This window comes from Scophthalmus maximus, chromosome 1 (genome assembly GCF_022379125.1).
Source record: "Scophthalmus maximus strain ysfricsl-2021 chromosome 1, ASM2237912v1, whole genome shotgun sequence".
Taxonomy (NCBI): domain Eukaryota; kingdom Metazoa; phylum Chordata; class Actinopteri; order Pleuronectiformes; family Scophthalmidae; genus Scophthalmus; species Scophthalmus maximus.
The window spans coordinates 13,610,209-13,631,516 of record NC_061515.1 but is presented as its reverse complement, the minus strand read 5'-3'; the positions used below and the strand labels follow the sequence as shown (position 1 = coordinate 13,631,516).

Genomic DNA, 21,308 nt, shown 5'->3' with positions numbered 1-21,308 from the left:
ACAATAGAGAAATTATTTTTTAAAGTAGACAGTTCACATTTCCAATGTCATGTTTTCAAAAGACACAAGTTAGTTAGTACACCTCTGGTCCCAAAGTTTAAAAAAAAAGTTGATTGAGAGCACTGATGCAGTTATATGCACCTCACTGCCAATGATATAAGAAATGGGAACACTTAACAGGAAACGGTCTTTAAAAAGAAAACCATGTTCATAGCCCCAACAATGCCGCGGTGGATCAACAGTCCGATCTTAAGACTGAAAGAGAGAGGAAAAGAGGAAGGGAGTTGCTCCTAGATAAATATCTGGTAATGGGTTGTAATGACACTTAATGACAGACGAGAACTTCCTACTGAACACAAGGAAAGAGAGGAACAAACAAATGAAAACTATCTTGACGACTGTGTCCAGTATCTTGCAAGGCCTCAAGTTGTGACGCATTTCATAGAGGTAACAGTGGTCAGGCCCCCTGCTCTCATTTCTACACCCATTGTCCGCAGAGAAAGTCAGCAGCACCTTAAGATTTTCACTCATAGAGTGGGGGAAAAAAATCACATTTATTAATTAATGCGACCACTACTTTTCCACCAATATCTAACCTCTAGATTCAACACTGAGGTAAGAAATTATATGCTTTTTAAGTAGAATACACTTTTTGTTTTTCTAATAACAATATTTTATCTATATTGTCTTGCGTTACCTGCCAATCCGACTGACTGTGAAGTATAAAAATTGTAAGTCATATTCTTTCATATTCTATTTTATTCAACTGATCAAAAATTAGGATTATTTTTCGAAAATATTTCAACTTGATTTCAAATCAAGGTTTTGTGGGTTGGAACAATGGTGTTCACATAATATGATGATGGACTTAATTGTTAAGAAACACCAGGTTGAAGAATCACTGAGGTTCCAGTTTCCACGCCTTGCTGGTTTCAATACGAGAGGCTAAAGAAATAAACATTTCCCCTGTCCTTGTATTTAAAATGGATTTCTGCGGTTTTGTATCCTAATGCTCAATAGAAATGCTTTAAACAAATTCAGCTATTTTCCTTACAACTAAATTGTTTTAGTATCATTATCATTCAATATTTCTGTAAGCAACACTCTGTGTTGTGTTGTAGGAGTAACACAGAGGAAGAGTCTGCAGTGCCTGCAGGATCACACTCGGCCATTGGACAAAAGAATTAATACCAACCATGACAACCAAGATGGAAATACTTGATCCCTCAACTCTCTCAGACACCGCCTCTGCTGTCACCTACAACTCCAAATCTGAGACATTGACCTTACCGGGAGGCCTCACCTCAGTGGCAGGCATCACCGTGGTGACCGGGGGTGCCGAACTGTCCTGTGGTACCTGCATGCTGGCCTTCTGTTTTTGGAAAACTCTCATCGGATTCAGTTGTGTCGCTGTGGGCCTGTGGGACCAACTGAACCACACGAGAAAAGGGACGACGTCTCACTTACTAGGACTGGGACTTGTGATTCTGGCTCTCAGTTTCGTGGTCGTGGGAAGCATAGTGGCGTACGAACTCCTGACAAGGAAGAAGAGAGAAATGACACGGGAGCAGAGGGAGGATGGAAAGGAAGTGCTTGTAGAGAGTGGCAGGGTCATTAAAAAAGTCACGGTATAAAAATGACATTGATTACCGAATATAAGATAAACTGATGAAAAGTATGTTTTTTTCTCTAAATTCTGTGGAAATGAAGCGTAACATATTCCCTCAAAGTTACTCATCTACTAATAACAAATCAACTAATCTACTCATTGACATTAAGGACACTTTTTGTAATTTTTACTCTAAACAGCTGTAATTACTTTGATGATCAAGATACACACAAAACACAAGTATATCTTATGAAATGTGTAAGATTTTACCTATTTTTGTACAATTTGTATAATCTGTTATAGAACTGCTATAGAATAAGCTACTCATCCAGTTTTAACATCTTATAAATTAATACATAATCCAGTAATATAATATAACATTCAAGGAGACATTCTGCTGCCTGATAAGTAATTTCACTTTTAATACTTTAAGTACATCCTGCTAAAGCTACTTGTGTTCTTCAACTTAAGCAAAAGGGTGAATCCAAGACATTTACTCATAGTATGGTGTTTTATTTTAAGGTATTGATACTTTTTTTTTCTTTACTAATGATTTTGTTTTACGACTGTCACCTTTTACAACTTTTGCATGTAAAAGTAAAAAAAAATAGAAGTGACAGATCATGTAAAGTATCAAATAAATGGACTTAATGTGAGACGTGTATGTTTCTGTGACAGGAAAATGAAAAAGAGAGGGAAAGACAAAGAACTGAGGATATCACACAATCGTCACTGCCAAGAGTTATCACACCAAGTGAATAAAAACAGTTGGCATAGAGATGTGTTAGATTAATCGGAATGTAAGGTTATTATTAAGAGTTATCAAAACATTTTGTTCACGGTGATTTATTTCGCAACACTTTTTCTTCTATGTCTGTAGGTGGATATGAGTGAGCAAAAACATCTTTCCAGTGATGTCCAGTAATACGCATTATTGTTTTTGTTGTTGTTGTTGTTCTTTTACTATAAGTTTCCACTGAATCTGTAAAAGTAACAAACACAACAAATGCAATTATAGTGGTAACAAATTAGAAAAAGATAAGATACTATAAACTAAACTAAAGTTAGGCCAATAGTAGCCTACTAATTAAGCTTGGTTTGCACTAAACCGAAAAAACTAATTTAATAGAAAAGAAACCAGAGTGAAAATTATGTTCAGCTTGAACCAACTGCTGAAGGCAGAATTACTTCTGCACATAAAACTGACTCTACGAGGCTCATTAGAAATACATAGAAATAAAATGATCTTTGTTTGTCTCCATGAAAATGCTTGCTCTGTAATGAATACATGAAGAAGTAACAAATGCAGTAAGCAGGACAGGATCATATCTCCAGTGGCTGCTGAGTGCAAGCCAACAACAACAAAAAGCAACATCATCAACAGAAATCAAAGATCAGAGAGGGGGAGATGTGTTAGTACCTCCATCTGCTGGGAGAAACACAAACTGTACTTCATCCAGTGACATTCCTCCGGTGCTTTAACAGTAAATGTAGTGTCACGCTGTGAGAAAAAGGAAACCTCAACTTCTGTCTAAGCTGTTTTCATATTAATTATCACAATAAAACAATTGTATCATGACATCTGAACAGCATTTGGCTCTGTGGTATTTTTACCCTTTAATAACACTTGGAACGTCAATTTTTTTCTTGCACGGTTCATCGGTGGTGGAAGGTAAGTACAGTGCATTTAGTACAGTTGTCTAAATCCACGTGCTGTAGGCGCACAACTACCAATTTTAAGTATTTTAAATACTTTTCGTGAATGTTCTCTTCATTTTATATCTCTTTTTCAATTTGATTATGGCGAAAATGCACTTTTATATTTGACAGCTTTAGTTACAAGTTCATTTTTTTCACATTAGGAGTTAGGAATATGATGATTTGCTATAAGTCAGATTACCCAAAAGTATACACAAATAGTGCTGAATAAATGTCTTGATTGATCTTTAAGTCCACTGACAATTAGTGCAACTGGTAACTATTTTAACAATGATGAACAATTTTCCAAATATTATATTCTTAAGCTTCTCAAATGCAAGGATTTTCTATTTCAAAGTTTAAAAATATATATATATATTTTGATATTATGTACAATAGGGCATTGTGGAAAAAGTCACATGGGGTTCTGGGTAACTGTGATCTGCATTTCTCACTATTTTCACAAGCCAGGCGAACAGTCAGTTTGATCTGGATCTGAATACTTGAATCACGTAGTACAAAGTGTGTCACCTCTCTGACACCATGAATCGCCCGAGGTCAAGCGGGAGAAGAGACCCGCAGCAGCAGCAGCTTCGCAGGTATGTGAGGCATTCGACCAGGTATGACACGGGGTCGTGCTCCAGCCCGGTCACCTGACAGATCTCTCTCTCCCCCCGGTCACGTGTCGTCGTTCAAGTTTCAGGAAACTTTTTCTTCTCCTTCTGAAAACAAAACTGACGACGCCCCGCCTCTGCTCGACGCCCATTGGTTGCGGCCGACAATTCCAGCACCGTGATTGGCCACATGGAGCACAGGCGTACGCCCGTCGGAATCAAACAACACCCCCTTCCTAAAACTCGTTTGTGTGTAATTGATATCGAGCCTGAAGGGAAGAAGAAGAAGAAGAAGAAGAAGAAGAAGAACCGAGCGGACTTTCTGTATCTTGCCAACCGGCGCGTCCAGAAGGTGAGTGAGTGTAACGGAGGTTGAACAGCGCGACGTCTCCGTCTCGCTTCTGAGCCAAGTCACAACTCTGTGAACTTGCTACCGGAGGTCTGTCAAGGTGTCCACTGTCAGCTGCCTTACTTATTCATACAGCGCGTCAGCTCAGGTGAGTCGGTGCCAACGGGTTTTCACTCTTCTTACCTGAGAGGTATAATTGTCACTGTGCACAGTCTGTCTGTCTTCAGGCTGTTATGTCGGTGTTCTATTTGTGGCACACACACACACACACACACACACACACACACACACACACACATACAGACAGAGACACACACACACACACACATACATACAGACAGAGACACAGACACACACACACACACACACACACACACACACACATACAGACAGAGACACACACACACACACACAGACACACACACACACACACACACACACACACACTCACACAAACAGAGAGACACACACGCACACACACACACACAAACAAAGAGACACACACACACACACAGACACACACTCACCGTCGAGAGAGCCATCAATCATATTTTCAACTTTGAACATTCACAATGTGTAGTTGTAATTACTGTAACTGACGCTGTGACTCATTATGGTTTTCCACAATTGACGTGTCTATAAGATGTTAGAGAATATTTTACATGACATTCATTTTGCTGATGCTTTTTGGTCTGTTGGTTGGAAGAAAAAAACAAGAAATTTGAATATATCTTGGAAGTTGACAAAACAGTTAATTGAAATGACAGGCAGCTCAAACTGTAAGATCATTTTCATAGCTAGGTATGGAAATAATTGTCCGTTGCATCCCTGCTTGTGTCTGAAGAGATGTGGAAAAACCACAAGTTGAAAAGCCCAAACTAGAAATGTTTTGGAATTTTTGATTGGATAAAAGATATTTAAAAAGAGTGGTTTCTGCCAATTTAAAAAGCGATTCATCGGGTAATCATTTCATCTCCTCTGGTGATATGGCTTTAGTTGTTCTTCGTTTGACATTTTCATTGGAACACAACTTTGATCCATTTAAAAAATGATGATTCTATGATTACACCGCTAAGCTTGAACACTAACAAGTCACTGGATGAATGTCTTTTTCGTGTGGATACGCTGACTTAAAATCAGCCAGTGGCATTATAATTTCATCCTTACTACGCAGACGTTGTTTTTTGTTCATTGTCAAACAAACCTTGTTAGTCATAGACTAACATGCAGAAAACCACACGACCATGTTTAGCAAATGATCCTCTTACGGTAATAAGTTGGTGGCAAAATGCATGTTGAAGCTTGATTATTGCACAAAGCAGTTGACTGTCCTTTTTGAATTTTGGTTTTGTGAGATTCACCGTCATTCTATATCTTTTTTTCCTTTCCCAGGAGGCACACTAAGACACCCACTGACGGCAGATGAACATTACAGTGCAGAAACGAAACTGCCGCCCTTCTCAAGTACAAATGGAACATAATGTTGAGGAGGATGGGTGGTGCTGGTGTAAGCAAAAATGTTCGAACACTAGATAAACTAGTTGTATTAGTTGATGAGAAAGTGTTGTGACAATTGAGAGTTGTAAAATTGTTTACCCCTGTCCAGAAAGAGAAACAATACAGCAGATAAACATAATTGGATGATGGAGTACAATGAGAGAGTGCTTTGTGGGGCAGGGGAGTTGGAGCTTGACCCCAACATTGTCAGTGAAGAAGCCGGGAAACTGTACTCAGAACTACAGGTGAGGAATCTCAGCAAGATTTTTTTTTTTTCCTATTCTAGTATATCATGATTGTTTTTTCACGAAAAATGTATACCTTGTTTGTGCTACAACTGGTTTCTCTCACTTCGCTGCTTCGCACACTCACAGACAGTTATCGAGACCCATGGTGAAGGTGTGGTGGAGTCGCTGGTGCCCATATTTGTGTGGGTCCTGGAGGGTCTGGCCAGCTGCAAAGCCCAGCTGAGGGACAGGGAGGAGGAGGCGGAGAGGGAGAGAGCTGAGCGAGAGGAGCTGCTGGAGCGATACCAAGCAGAGAAAGCACTACGGAAAGACAGTCAAGAGGTGGGGGGATTAATACAATTTTGTATCTGTTGGATGTTCTGTGGTAAAGTGTCATTTTGGTTGTAGGTTTTTACCAGCCTTTAAAACTTTGTGTTTGACTCAGAGCTGATGAAATGGTTTTGTTTGTTCAGAGGTATCTTGAGCTAGATGACCAAATTGAACAGGAGAGGAGAGCCATGAAGGGGAGGGAGAAGGGAAGAGAACAACGAGAGAGAGTGCTGGAGAAGAAAGCAAGAGAGCAAGCTGATCAGTGTGAGTATTTGAACAGTGAATGTTACAAACGCCATGCCAAATATTAGCCATGTGCAGCATTTCAGACGTCTTTTTCTCCTTCCCGATTTCATTCATCCTTCTTGCGCATATCATGGCTAGATAAGGTTCAAGTCCCACTGAAGAAGCGCTACAGTGTATAAAGTTTTCAATGATTACAAATCAGACACCTAGACTGTGGAGTGGTGCTGACAAGCAGAGTTACATTTGTTATGTATTTTTTACAGTGGTTGCCTTGGAGGAGCAGAAAGCAAATCTGAGTAGAGAACTGAGCTCACTGAGACATACTCACAACAAGGTCAGACACTGCTTTTCATTCTACAGCCTTGTGTGCTGTTGTATCCCCAGACGGTGTTTCTCAATATTTAGTTGTTTTGTCATTATTATATTTCTTACATATCACTGATGTTATCTCCTTTAGTTGGCTCACACGTATCGGGAACTTTTGGAAAACAGAAAGGATTCTGAAAGGGATTCTCCTTTAAGGTTGTTCATACTCTCCACTTCTTCCAACCTAAAACTAGGTTTTTTAGGCAGACCTTTTTTCTTGTTTTAGTTTTTTAGTTTGTTTTAGTATTGTGGCAGTTTTCCAAATAAAGTTGTTGGTACGTGCTGATCATAAATCAAAGGTTATAGATTCAGTAATAGTAAGAGTGCTGCAAGAAAGCGGTGAAAAGTGTAAGAACAACACGATGATACTGTGTTTTCATACGTCTTTTCTTAACACTTCCTGTAACATGTAGGAATCACGTTCGTCTCAAGAATGCCGAATTTCCATCCAACCAAGTTTTGTCAGAATCCAGTGATAATGAGCAGGTAAACAGATTCTCACTCTTAATATAAATTTAAAAAACTAACAATAATAATAAATACAACCTTTTGGCGGATAAGTAGCTGTGCTGTTCTGCTTTTCTTTAGCAGATGATTCAAAGACCACATTCACACTCTGGGCCCCCCTGTCTGGAAGATTTAGTAGCCAAGGAGGGAAAGGCGATTGACATAGCAGTAAAGCCACCCACAGATCAGTTCGTCAACGACATCATAAGCTCCACCCCTGAGCTGGCACACTTTCATGGCTGCGTGGATTCAAGGTAATAATCTGTAAACATATACTAATTTGTGTCAGTCAAAGCTCTGATTGGAAAGTATGTCAATGGTGCAATCATGAACTGAATTTAAATTCTCTCTACCTGATTAACACATTCATATGTCAAACATTTCTTATTCTTTCTTTTGCCATCATCATCATCATCAGTTCGCCAGTTGGATCTAACGACGAGGGGCCACCGAGAGATGAGTCAGAGACCAGCTTGGAGAAAGAGTTGAGGGAGGTGGAGGAGAAGAAGGAAGAGAAGGAACTCAAAGTGGAAGAGGGGAACAGTCAGGAAAAAGATGAGGAGGAGGAGGTGGAGGAAGACAGTATGGAGTGGGAGCTTCGCAACACTGACTCTGTGTTTTCTGAACTGTCAGAGCTGAGTCGGGATTATGTGGAGAGTGTGGACCGAGGGGCCAGTGTCAGAGGTAAATTCATACAAAGAAAACAAGATAACAGACATTTTCACAAACTGGTTGATGCACTTTTTCTTGAACGGTGGTTTCATCAAGGGTTTAAAAAAAATGCCTGTTTACATTTTGTGTTGTAAAGCGTCACTAAAAGATCCCAGACACAAAGAAATGCAAGAACATTAGTGAAAATGGTTTCGTGCTTGAGGTTCCATAAAGCTTAACAAACATTTTTACTGTTTTGCACCATCGCGTTTAGAGTTTTCTTGGATGTGAGTCCAGGGTAAACAAGTGTTTATTGCTCTCAGTGTTGAACTGTGTTCAAATATTTTCTTGTTTCTGTTTAGGCAGCGCAGACCAGTTTGAGGAGATTCTCTCTCAGTACGAGGAACTGAAAGTCACCCAGTGAGTCCCGCATTGAATGTTTATCACCCTGTTATACCCAGTGTGATTTTTGAGCGTACAGGGGAATTTCCGAACACTTAATACTGCTTCCTCTCATAGAAACAGAACAATAAAAGAAGAAGAAAATGTTACTGTCAGTAATCTGATTAGACTCTTACTCTGGTAACCAAAGCGATTGTCAGTTTCTTCATAATCTAAAACTCTGATTCTTTTTTTACACAGTGAGGTAGTAGAAGCTGCCCGCAAAGCTTTGATATCTCGGGTAGTAGAGCTGACTGATGACCGTTCAGCTTTTAAACTGGAAATGACCTCTCTTCAGGAAACGGTCTCTCGATTAGAGGGACGAATGAAGGAGAAGGAGGAGGAATCTAAGAGGTGTTGAACATTGTTCTTGATATTTGATTGTTTGTTAATTCTTTGACTATTTGGAAAAAAAATTGCATTGATTTTTCATGTTATAATACTGCATATTCTGATGTTACAATAACATTTTTTGCTTTGTACATCCCCTGTTTCTTTTCATAGACTCCGGAAAGAACTGGATGCATGTCAAGTGGATCCTGATGTAAGGAGACAATGTCAAACTTTTATCTACTTAACAATGCGCTGGTGAAGCTTTTATTTTAATCCTTCAATGGCTCAGTGTAAGTTATGATGTATGCAACCGGTGCACGGTCCCTATTAAAAACGCATAAATCTTCCTTTTCAGGCCTCTTCCCTCACATCCACGCGTCACTTCTCTCGTTCTGAAATGGCTCGTGTTGTCATGGAGAAGAACCAGTACAAGCAGCGTCTGTTTGAGCTGCAGGAGGCCGTGAGACATAGTCAGACAGCCAGGTGACTCTTCTCTATAAATTCAAATAGTAGCATATGTTTTCTGATCTGTTGTTATTTTATCAGATTTAAAGTTGATGTCCTCCCCAAGAGGGAGTTTAACATTTCGTCCAACATAGCTGTGTATTCTATTTTTGCCTCATTTAGTGTTGTTGCTTTCTATTTTTTGTAGAGCAACAAAGGAAGTACGGTTAACAGAGGACAAAAGGTCAAGTGTTTGGAGAAGGTAAGTGTCGTTGTATTCAGATGTCCTCATAACACACAAAAGTAGATGCAGCTTTGCTCCCTAAAACAACAGTGGACTGCTCCTCGGCCATCCCACTCTCTGCCAGATGATAAAAGAGGAAGTAGAGCTGCAATGAGATACTGGAACCTAAAACAGGCATAATGCCAAGCTATGACCTTCCCCGGGTTGTCTTGACCTTCAGTTGATAATGGCAACCTGAAGTCATAAGATGCATTGAAATATCAGATACAAAACTAGAAAGGCTCTTTGGCAGAGAGCAGTCCCCTAAACATCAGTCCCCTAAACATGCATGATTTTTTTTTGCACACGATCCATGCATTATTCCCTGGATCCAAGATCATCCCCTTTGTTCGGATCCATTGCAAAATTTTATGTTGTTTTTTTTCTTGGCCTGTGTCCCATCCTTCCCCCAAGTTTTGTGGAAATCCATTCTGTAGTTTTTGCGTAATCCTTGTGACAAGCAGTAGTAGTTGTAGTGAAGGCAGGGACAAAAGAGTTGTGCTGTAAGGCAATGAGTAATAAATGTGTGAGAGGGAAGGATATTTGGTGTTTTGATTTATACTGTCAATAACAACACAGAAGGATTGAGATGCTGTAGTCACTTAGCAGTTTTATGATCTGTTTAAAAAATTATTGATAATTGTTTCTTTATCAAAGCTTCAACCGCTTGTTCGGCCTGTCCAAGGAACCCTTAATCCCACCTCCTGCTTCCGCATTCACCTTGCCAGCTTCCCCATCACTCACTCGCTCTCCTGTGGGGTCTCTACAGCGACCAGCTGTCAATCAGACTCAGGCTGAGTAAGCAACTATTTTTCTAGCCATGTCACTCGAATCATATTAAATGGCTCAGTTAAGCCGATGAACATCGGAAACATTCTCTCTCTAGGTCTGCTTCTCCTGCTGCTCTCTCGCCTCGTATCAGGAGGAGGGAGCTGTACAGGGAAATTCGCTCCCACATTTGGGCAACTCTGGGAAAGCGGCAGATACATGGCTGGAGCACACCACTGGCAACCACACAGGTAATAGAAATGCATAGAGTGACCGAGGGAGGTGATGATCTGAGAGACAATGTAGAAAGATACATAAAACAAATGGCTTGAAAACTCATGCTTTTGTATCGTACATATTTACTGTTACTGTCACACCATTTGAACCAAACCAAATAGAAGGATCTGCCTTCAATCCATTTCATTGTTAACACTGAACAAGTTGCACCAGAGACTTACAACAGACGTTTTAGCTCACCCAGACATATGTACATATCCTCAATGCTATCAATATCTTTGTGATTAAATGTCATGATTGTAGGAGTCCCATGAACCTGCTCCAGAGCCTAAAGACGTGCCTGTTCTAGTGCGGCTTAGGTTGTTGGATCAAAGAGACGCCACTGCCAAGGTTAATCATGCCACTGCAATATTCATATAAACATATAAGACCTTACATTACACCTGTGGTGCAGTTTCCTAAATTGCTCTTTTATTTTTTTTCAGCTGAACTGTGCCGTTTCAGTCACGCCTGAGGTCTCAGGAGAGGCCACAGTAAGTCTGTCACTATCCTGGTTAAACATCCACTGTGTCTCACTTTAATCACCATGTACATGCACAGTGCCATCAAACCATAACTAACACTGCTGCCCAGGGACAAGTTTCATGCCACTCATCTTCTCCAAACTCCATACTTGTCCTTGCTCTACCAGTGTTCTGTGTGGGTAGTTTCTGGTCCTGCCTCCAGCAGTGATGTTACTGTGATCGATCCAGCACGGTCCAACACAGTACTGGATCAGTTCAGCCTCCCTCCCACAGCTCCTGCACTGTGCATCTGTGCGGTGCCTCCCATAGGTCAGTGCCATTGCAATGGGCTGCCTAAAGACAACCAGTTCAATGTATTCTGTACTTGTATTATCCCCTCATACCACACCATGCTCATATTTTACTGGTCGACTGCTTGCTTAGCCTTTTCTTTGACTCAATCTCTCTGGCCTTGTTTTGTCAGGTCACACCACAGGAACTGTGTGGATTGGAACTCAGGAAGGAAGGTAGTGCCTGCTGAATAAGCACCTCACTCCAATAAGTAATGCTATCTATGAAGAAAATACTTCTCGGCAAAGAATTTTGACAAACTGTCTCTCTCTTTTTCCCTCCTCTCCTTTCTCCCATTCTCTATCTCTCTTGCAGTATACTGGTACACTCCGCCTCTGTTGGCAGGAGATGCTGTCTGCAGTCTGTTTCCCTCTTAGAGGGCGTCTATTCACTCACGTGAGTTGTCTGCTCTCTGGCTGAACTCCACGTGTATTGGTATTTAAGTGTTTCCATTTAATTATTTCCTGTGTCATTATGTGCCACCGAATTATTTTTTCTGTCTACATGATATACTCAATTCTATGGTAAAGATACACTTGACCCAATCTCACAGGTATTCAAAGGGTCAAGTCGTAGCTGGTTTAGCTGATGGGACGTTAGCCTTTTTCTCACATGGCTCAGGTAATGGTTTCCTCTTTATTTAGCTCCATTAAGAACAAGGCAATTCAAAATGCTTTTCAGAGACAAAGGAATACATCAAAGCTAAGATATAGAGAAGACATTAAAATGTACAAAAAACACCAAGTTATTTCTGTCTCCATTTTGCATGCTTCATATAACCTAAAGTCAATGGTTTCTGAGAAGTAATGAGTGCTGTGATTGACAGATGGATGGAATCTGCAGTCACACTCAGCGGTGCCGCTTGGATCAAACCCTGTGCAGCCAATTCGCTGCTGCCTTGCAAAAGATGGCCGCTTGTGGGCGGGATATTGGAACAGAGTCCATGTGGTTGATGTTGACCTAAAGAAGGTTGAGGTAAGATACAGGCGACAGAGGTATCTTCATTATTAGTATCTCGTGCTCACACTGTTGTGGAACTCACCCACATTATCTCTGATCTCACTGACTTCACAGCAAACATTCTCAGTCTCTGAGCGCAGTGAGCAGCAGGTTCGTTTCCTGTGTGCTGGTGGAAGTGGAGTTTGGACCTCTTGTCGACTTGACCCAGTCCTCAGGCTGTTTGACTGGTTCACTGGACGGCCGCTGCAGGAAGTTGATTTTACAGCTTTGGTCACTAAAACACTAGGTGCTGAAACTGTTTTGTTTTAATTTTTTAATTTACATATAAAATTCCTTTTGTTTCCCTGTTCTCTGTTTTCACATCAAGTAAAGAGATTTCATTTTGTGGTATTTGAATTAATGTTTTAATATTTTTAGAAGCCTCTCTGGCTTCAGCAGTGTAAGCAATTTCCTTTGTGGGCATGTGGCAGCGGGTTGGGATTAGGATGTTGTAGTTCCATCATTGTGAATCAAGATATGAGATGGTGAATAATAATTAATAATCAAACTGACAAAAGGTCAATGCAGTTGTTATTGTAAGTGGAATAAAATGTCAGCCAATGGACCACACTATTTTTTTTTCTGTTAAATAAAATGTGAATTCTTAATTGAAACCTCTCTTCCCTCTATAGGCCAACCCTTCCTGACCCTGTCACCTCTCCAGATCTCATCTCTCACCATCATCTCTGGCCGCCTGTGGGTGGGCACCGGAGGTGGTGCCATTTTTTCTATCCCATTATCAATAAGTGAGTTTTATTTAGACTGAATTGGTACTTGTAATTCTATATTGTCTGTAAGGTGCAGGTATCACCTTCATCAATTACTGTCCACAGCATCAGAAGCCGTTTCCATTCCATATTGCTCCATTGCATCAGCCCAGCTGTGTTACCATGGACACAGACAAGCAGTTAGATTCATCATTGCTGCACCAGGTAAAATTTTGATTGCTAACTGAAATATTATCAAATATTTTCACAAACTTTTTAAATTCAGGGAGATCTGCAGAGTGCAATTAAATACTGTATTTTTTTTATCTGTGTCCCAAAGGTTGTTTGATGACCTCTCCTGGCAGCAGCACTGTTACTACCTCTCAGCTCATCCTCAGTGGAGGAGAAGGCTACATCAACTTTCGAATTGGTGAGTTGAAAAAAATTAACATTGTTGCGTCAACTAATTTGAATTCATCAGTTTTGCGCCGCATGTCGAATTGTTTAACCTTTTAGTCAGTGCTTGATTTATAAAATGCATAACGGAGCCACCTTCTTCCACAGGAGACGATGCAGGTGACGCGTCGGTGGAGTTTTCCCAAGCTGCAGCTCAACGGTCTGAACGCAGTCAGATGATCGTTTGGCAGAATCCCACACCCTCGTTGCCCAGTCCTGCCCTCTGACATTGTTCATTACCCAGTTCAGATGTAGACTGTACACCAGCAAAGCTAGAGACAACATTGGAAATGGTGCTTTCATGAAACTATATGAACCAACATCTCGTGGGGCAGAAATAAAAGTGTCCTTTAAAAGAAAATATAGGATTTATACTGTTTCATCTTTGTTTACCTCATTCATTTTGTACATATATTTTGACTGGATTGTCCTCGTGGAGGAGGATGATGACTTACCGTAATATGTGCCTTCATCTGATCTCATTGTATGATGGATTAGTAATTCAGGTGTTGGATCAACAGATCATTTTTACCTTTGTACTAACAATGCATTTGGTCTCACTGACATACAGCTCTTGTCTCGGATACGTTTTGATACTGCTTATCAACGAGCATGCAGAGTCGTTGTTCACATCCTACATCTTTGCATCATTAAGTTAAACTTGATCATGTGGCTGCTCTTGAATCTGCTGTGTACAGACTTTGTTCTTAACTGTGAACTGGAAGACAATCAGACTCTTTTTTAAAAATCTCTTATCTGATGATGCTGCATTGGGATTGGTGATAATTTTTTCCCAATTTCTGTCATGAGTATTGACTCAAATTCTACCCGTCCACATTGCATGTGATGTAATGATAAATAAGAACACGTTATAAATGTGTGTACATGTGTGTCGGATCTTCTAAATGAACCATTTGTCTTCCTTTCCTTAAAATGTTTTTCTTTTCTCCATCGGCACTTTGATTTGTTTTTCTCTGAATGGCATGAAATGCTTTTTTTCTCCTTTATTTTGTTTTCATTTGATTTCTGTTATTTTTTTGTAAAATTAAGGAGGGACATTTTTAAAGTGTCCTCTGTGGTATTTCTGTGAAATTACGATTTTGTGCACACATGTTGGTGTCATAGCTCCTCCTCATCCTTTGTGGAAAAAACAATACTTAAGTATTGCAGTTGACTCAAACATTATCACCATTAAAATGTCTTAAATGGTTAATGTAGTAACTTTCATTCTGAGAGGTATTTCCATAATCTGGTGCACCAACACAAAACACAACCAGTAAAAACAAGAGAGATGAAAGAATGTTTCATAAGGAAATTGACAAAATAACACTGTAGGTTAATCTTTTTAATCTTTACAAACCGGAATCTATAGCAGTCCATATTATATTATGTGAGACTAGTCCACATACAGCTTATTAAGCAGATCATTCTCCCAGTTGTCCATATGAAAACAAAACAAATCACTATGACAGTGTGTGTGTGTGTGTGTGTGAATCCGGATGAACAAGGTGTTTGTCAACTCCACGAGACAAGTAACAGCAGTGACACTCCTTTGCCTCAGGCAGTTTGGCTCGCTGCCTGGTTTGGTGCAGCCTTCCATTTAACGTTCTTACGTTGGGCTGCTGTGAGTCCTGGGCAGCCGTATCCTGCGGCTCAGGGAGCGGGCAAGGCGGTCCACAGCTCCACCCACAGTTCCCCCCAACTCCTTTTTGGAGGTCAGACCCTCAATGTTCCCACTGTACCACATGACCCAGCCTGCCAGGGACAGTAGCACCAGCAGGGCTCCCGAGTACACGAGCAGATCCCCAAAGTCTTGCCCTTGGATCTCCAGCGGAGCAAAGACCCCCAGCAGCAGGGATATCACACCCAACAGGTCCATCAGCACAGCAAACACCAGGGCCAGCTTACAGTGGGACAGCCCGTCATACTTGGGTGCCATGGCTGAAAAAGAAAGATGGGGATTTCAGTTCTTCCTATAAAAAAGTGTATAAACTCAATCATGGCATTTTCTAAATAATCATGTATATGTGGCCTTTTCCTTTCACAGCACGCATAAAGTCATTTTAAAATAACTTGCATAAACACATGTAGTGTGCCTGTACTGTACCAGTCAGAACAGGTCCCACACCTGTCCCCTACCACCTCAACCTGTTCCACGCGCTCTCTCACAAGCAACAAGGTCTAAACATTTAAAGAAAACCTTTTTCTTTCATTTAAACAAAATACAGAAACGATTTTTAACTATACGTTACCCGTTTGCCGATTGTCTGTGATTCAACGTGTGTGCAATGGAAACGATTCTTCTTTCAAAAGCTTTCCGGATGGAGGCACCAGTCGACACTGAAACCTGACACCTCGTCACCTGCCCTACCTGTCCTGTAGTTACACTGGCGCCCTGGCGATTGTTGTGTGTGTGTGTGTCTGTGTGTGTGTGTCTGTGTGTGTGTGTGCGTGTGTGAGGTGTGTCTGTGTGTTTGTGTGTGTGTGTGTATGCGTGTCACAACTTGGTCACAACCAACTGCAAGTAGAAGATGTAGCAATACTGACATTTCCCATCAGTGCACATTTTGTCACGACACATTACGTTTTGTCACGACACATTCGTTTATTTATAATTCATCAAATATCTGAAATTGCTCGTGATTATGTAAATGTACTGCACCCCAAATTGTTATTTTTTTAATTTAAATATTTACTGTGCATTTCAAAAGCGTCACAAACCACGTCACAAACCAAGCCTCCGCCGTTTCTATCGGCGCCGTTTATGGACGGTCTTTCGTTTTTATCACAACCGGAAATGACGCACGAGAGTGTTAAAAAAAATAAAACAGCGGTAATTGTTATTGTTAGCTTGTTAGCTAGCAGCTGACCTCGACAAATGGAGATATGACAGAGTAATAACGACTTATTACATGTGCACGATTAGGTTATTACAAACGCACAGTGGTATGTACCAATTTCTGCAGAATGTTGCTACAGCACAGAGACTCTGGTCACGTCCGAACGACGGGGTTAAACTTATGAGTGTGAAAAGAAAGAAGAAGGATTGTAGTATTATATTCGCAGCTACGTGTTTGCTAACATTTCATGAGGCTAACGTAGTCGGGAGCTAATGTCGCTTTCCTGCGAGCACATAACCAGGCCGTTACAAATGTATAATCCTGCAACACGCTGCTTTCACAGTTTCATGTACATGACTGGAGAAGCACATGATGAAGTGAGGTGTGGTTTGCTAGCTATTCTGTTTGTGCAGCAGAAGAACGACGTGATGAAAGCTCCCCAATGAGCTGTGTCTTTAAAAAAAACAACAACAACATTTGAACACTAGTGCAATATATTTGCGCAACTGAGTCTCTGCAGTGCATTAGCATGGAATGTACTTCATACTCATAGTCCGATGACATTTCTTTCAAACCCTTAAACTAATCTCTAACATTTGTCTTTGGCTCTGAGATGGAGGACGGGAACAGGACCGACGCTGCCTCCACATCTAAGAGCCACGCAGGCTCACTCCACCTGCAGAGTAAGATTGCAAAAAGCTCCAAGTAGAGATATTGTCGCTCCGCCAGTAGGTCAAGCTCAATAACTTCATACCGCGCATATTCTTTCTTTTCTAAGCTCCCAAAAATGAAGATGCCTATGAAATTGCCATCCCCTACGAGGAGAGCAACTTTGAGCAGCAAGGATTTTTCAACCAGAGTGATCAGAATTTTGATGGTAGACAGAGTTAAATCTTTAAAAAAAACAATTTCCCCTTTCACACAAAATGTCTCAATAAAACCTCTAGTTTCCCTAACTGTCCTTTCTGTCCTCCTCAGATTCACCCCCATCAGCTGGCCCTTCTCCAGTCAACAACTCATACATGGTGATCACCAACCTGCGGACCCAGCTGCAGATCTCTCTGGAGAAAAACTCTTGGCTTCAGAAAAGAATTGAGGACCTGGAAGAGGAGAGGGACTTCCTCCGTTGCCAGCTGGACCGCTTCATCTTTTCCACAAAGAGCCAGGGTCAGGAGCAGAGTCAGAGCCAGTACAGCAACGGTGAGGAGAGGGGACGGGAGTCAGATGATAACCTGTTGGACAAGAATTAGAGTAGTGGCTGATTCGAAACAGAGCTCTTACTTATTGGCGTTTGTCTCTCTGTAGGTTATGAATCCAGACGATTCAACTGGAGGGCAAGAAGAGAGGAGGATCGTCCCACTGGTATAGACAAATATTTGTGTGTTTAATGTTAAATTAAGCCTCCCAGTCATGGTTAGATACTATACAGTTGTGCTTCACTATAGCCCAATCGTAGTCTTACAAGTCTAATTATATCATGTCAAATGGCAGATTCTCAATTATAACGGCTCTCCTCTCCTTACAGAGCAACAGAAGTCGGCCGCAGATCATTTCCCCTCGCGTCAGTTTATCCAGCGAAGGCCTGGGCCTCCAACTATGGTGCCTTCCAAAAACCATGTCTCCAGTTCACTATCCAATCAGCTTGCCACTATGAATGCTTTGCTCAGCTCTACACAATCCCAGGCTCTCTTGCAGAGCCACAGCCATAGTACTCCAAGTACTACAGCCAGCGGCAGCAGTGGCAACAACAACAGTGCTACGAGGTCATCCATGAATGAAATGAGTGGACATGGCAACGTAGGTCCAGGTAATATGAATCAACTGGCATAAAGCTCTTTATTACCTTAATTAATCAAATCAAATCTTTATTTTATACATGATGATTTGACCTACTGGTTTTGTTAAGGAGATAATTTTTTATTTTTTCCTTATTAGATTCCCTTTCACTCCTGGGGGAATCTGATGAGTACTTGGAACAAGACGCCTACCTTGAGGAGGATGAAATGATATCAGGGGAAGATGTAATGCAAGATAGCATTAACAGCAACAGACACCAGATAAAGAGGAGGCGAGTCTTCCGAGCTCCTAGAGAGCGGCAGAGAGGTACGTGACATGATTCATCTTTTCAGTGATAATTTAATCAGAATCTGTTATGAGTGAGTGAAAGAAATATCTGTCCCACCTTATTCTTCAGTGAAAGATGCTGCCGGGGTGCTGTTTCGCTACAAGAAAATCCTGCTTACATACCAGCGTCTCAAAAATATGTCCAAAGCCTTTCAAATCCACGGTGTGGACCGCAACACGGTGGCTTCCACAACACCCATTGCTGAGCTGCTCCTCGTGGCCCCAGAGAAGGTGGCAGAGGTGGGCGAGTTTGACCCATCCAAGGAAAAGTTGCTGGACTACGCCCGGCGCTGCTACACTGCCCTAGATGAGGAGACACTCAGCAGGGTGCAGGCCTTAAAGAAGAATAACCTGCTCTTGCCCATCTCCTACAGGTTCAGACACTGAGGGGTGGGAGACAGAGGGATGGAAAGTGTTTCTAGAAAATAGTGGAGTTGGTTGTTAAGAGAGGAGAGGCAGTTGGGTTCTGCTGCTGCGTGCCAGCCTACCTCCCAGGCACAGAGATGACCAGAGGGATGATGTATTATTTGACCAAGTCAGTGTCCCGACTGTGGTCTTGTAGGCTACAGCTGAGGTCTCTGCTTGTCAGACAAATACAATTTTCACACCTGACTTTTTATAATCAATACAGAGCAGGTACGTCAAACGTCATCGTTCCAGTAATATTGAGGATGTGGGAAGCCTGTTGCAGCTGGAAAGGGAAAACACGTGGCTTTCATTTCTCAAAGAGCAAATCAGCATGTCTGAGTAAATCAGAAAATTATGGAGGAGTATTTGTCTTTACTATTATGGTTAAAGAAGAGGTTGCTTTTCAGCAGTGCTTAAATGAGTGTAACCAACATAGCTCATACATGTGTCAGAATTTAAGTTCAAAGACACACAAGGTTTCTTTCCTGTAGATCCGAATCAGTTTGAGGTCAGGGGCTCATAAACTGATTATCTAAATCTTTTTAACTCCTGGCAGCCTAAATTTATAAGCATAGCAATTTTTATCACTTTATTTGTGTGCAATTTTGACACTGTCCCTAAAAATATGGTAATCACAATCTTTGTATGTTAATATGATGCTGCACTCTATAGATTTTGCCATACTTAAGGGAATTTTCAGAAATTATGATATTTATTCTGCTCAATGTGTCTTTTTTTGTAATATTTTTGGCGTTGTTATTATATTATCAATCATTTCCACTTGCCTTAACAAAAGTTTTTTTGTGATTTCTTTTTGTCATGTTATTTTGAGTTCCTTTCCACTTCTTCAGACTGAAGGGAAGGAAGAACTTGTAAAGAGAAAGACATGGATAAGATCATGAACTGTCTGTAGCAAAGACTAGTCGGACATTATGTGGTGCAACAACAGCCACATGGTTTTTAATTAAAATAAAAAAGAGACACATGTTGGTGATATTTTATGTGTTGGCCTCATATTAATAAGGCAACCTGTCGGTCTCGGGCCCAATTTTAAAAAAATAGTACTGCTGCATTACTCTGTTGTTCCATTTGACATTGTACAAACTCTTTTTTATAATTATCTGCACAAAAAATACACTAAATGTCACTTCTTATGCGTCTGATATTGAGGCTCTTGAAATGCTTTTGTGACAGTAATACCTTTTGTAAAATACGGTACAGAGCATTTACGCTTTTAATGACTTAAATGACTATTTGTAACATTGTGTAACTTTTGGTTCTTTGTGAAAAATTGTGGACATTAATCAAACAAACAATTTGACAGTGAGTTACAGTATCAGTAAAAGCAGCTGACTTGTGCACACAAAGGTGTTGTTATTGCTTCCCATTGTCCCACTACAACTGCATGTGATAAAAACTCTTTGATGATCTGTACCTTATAGTCTTGTCAAAATTCATATTTTTTGAAAACAGCAACACACATAATCATATTGTATGATAATGTGTGGTGTAAATGCTAATGAAGTGAACTGATAAGATCTCTTATCAGTTTTCATCCCTTAATATATCATTTCCCTCTAAGTAAATATAGATACAATCTCCAATTTGTGTGTTTAAGGTACAATGCAACTGCTAAGCAGACCTTGCAATCAGTCTCATTTTTATGTTGACTTTATGTAAATTTAGTGAAATGTACTGTATATCTCACATTATGCCAGTTATTCACCAAATGTATATTGAGATTCAAATGTCATGAATACATTTGATTTCATACCAAATCAATTATGTTTATTAATCTGTAAAATCCAACATCACTCACTGGAAGCAAACACGTGTGATTCACATACTGTAATGTTGAGACAGAGATGTAATTAAAACATTTGATTTCCTACAAATAGTGTTCATTTCTTATTCTGTTCCATCAATTATCATACCACAGTGAATACCCTCACTGAGCCAAGAGCTGTGTCCTGCTATCATCATGTGGTGATTTATTTCTCTGTTCTGCCATCATGGTACATTGTATGATGGACATAATGTCACCAGTCTGTGACTCTGTACACATTCTTATGAAGTTGAAACTTCATATAAACACCACAGGTACTAAATTAAATCTTCTACATAGATAAGCATTTTAATAAAGGAACGTTGATTTCCCACAAATTGTTGTAACTCCTTTTGATTTCAACAATTTCAAATTAATACCAGAAAACCATGAAAGACGCTTTTCATAATTTCCCCGATTCCAAGATGATAAATTTATATGTCGTACCCTAAGCCCTGAATCATTAAGCTTACAATCAGATATTATAAAGAAAAA

The 21,308-nt window shown here is 40.5% G+C and overlaps 4 protein-coding genes across 7 annotated transcripts; 3 read left to right on the top strand and 1 right to left on the bottom strand.

The window, feature by feature from the left end:
- The first annotated feature begins 399 nt into the window (after positions 1–399).
- Positions 400–3,196, top strand: LOC118315669 (transmembrane protein 100-like). Its single transcript, XM_047335675.1, has 2 exons — positions 400–615; positions 1,122–3,196. The coding sequence occupies exon 2, from the start codon at positions 1,197–1,199 to the stop codon at positions 1,632–1,634; it is 438 nt and encodes a 145-aa protein (XP_047191631.1). The 5' UTR covers positions 400–615; positions 1,122–1,196; the 3' UTR covers positions 1,635–3,196.
- Positions 3,197–4,114: 918 nt separating this feature from the next.
- Positions 4,115–14,829, top strand: si:dkey-17m8.1 (C-Jun-amino-terminal kinase-interacting protein 4). 4 transcript variants are annotated; one of them, XM_035641263.1, is made up of 29 exons: positions 4,115–4,273; positions 5,663–5,777; positions 5,877–6,012; positions 6,142–6,336; positions 6,468–6,588; positions 6,834–6,904; positions 7,028–7,092; positions 7,350–7,422; positions 7,528–7,697; positions 7,862–8,127; positions 8,457–8,514; positions 8,737–8,889; positions 9,040–9,079; positions 9,224–9,351; positions 9,521–9,574; positions 10,253–10,393; positions 10,482–10,614; positions 10,904–10,990; positions 11,086–11,133; positions 11,292–11,433; positions 11,588–11,630; positions 11,770–11,850; positions 12,008–12,075; positions 12,281–12,429; positions 12,529–12,700; positions 13,086–13,199; positions 13,287–13,385; positions 13,501–13,590; positions 13,725–14,829. In XM_035641263.1, exons 3-29 carry the CDS (start codon positions 5,911–5,913, stop codon positions 13,841–13,843), a joined length of 2,982 nt encoding a protein of 993 aa, XP_035497156.1. In that variant the 5' UTR covers positions 4,115–4,273; positions 5,663–5,777; positions 5,877–5,910; the 3' UTR covers positions 13,844–14,829. The 4 variants fall into 4 exon arrangements, with proteins under 4 accessions (XP_035497156.1, XP_035497130.1, XP_035497140.1 ...); XM_035641237.1 differs by having other exon boundaries at positions 7,525–7,697; XM_035641247.2 differs by lacking the exon at positions 4,115–4,273 and adding an exon at positions 4,280–4,418 and having other exon boundaries at positions 7,525–7,697.
- Positions 14,830–14,946: 117 nt separating this feature from the next.
- Positions 14,947–16,238, bottom strand: LOC118315639 (transmembrane protein 238). The gene is made up of 2 exons (XM_035643085.2): positions 15,869–16,238; positions 14,947–15,557 (listed from the first exon to the last, which is right to left on the bottom strand). Exon 2 carries the CDS (start codon positions 15,553–15,555, stop codon positions 15,226–15,228), a length of 330 nt encoding a protein of 109 aa, XP_035498978.1. The 5' UTR covers positions 15,556–15,557; positions 15,869–16,238; the 3' UTR covers positions 14,947–15,225.
- Positions 16,239–16,405: 167 nt separating this feature from the next.
- On the top strand, positions 16,406–20,883 carry ccdc106a (coiled-coil domain containing 106a). Its single transcript, XM_035642363.2, has 8 exons — positions 16,406–16,562; positions 17,070–17,139; positions 17,235–17,333; positions 17,435–17,656; positions 17,762–17,818; positions 17,982–18,263; positions 18,392–18,559; positions 18,651–20,883. Exons 2-8 carry the CDS (start codon positions 17,070–17,072, stop codon positions 18,965–18,967), a joined length of 1,215 nt encoding a protein of 404 aa, XP_035498256.1. The 5' UTR covers positions 16,406–16,562; the 3' UTR covers positions 18,968–20,883.
- Positions 20,884–21,308: the final 425 nt, after the last annotated feature.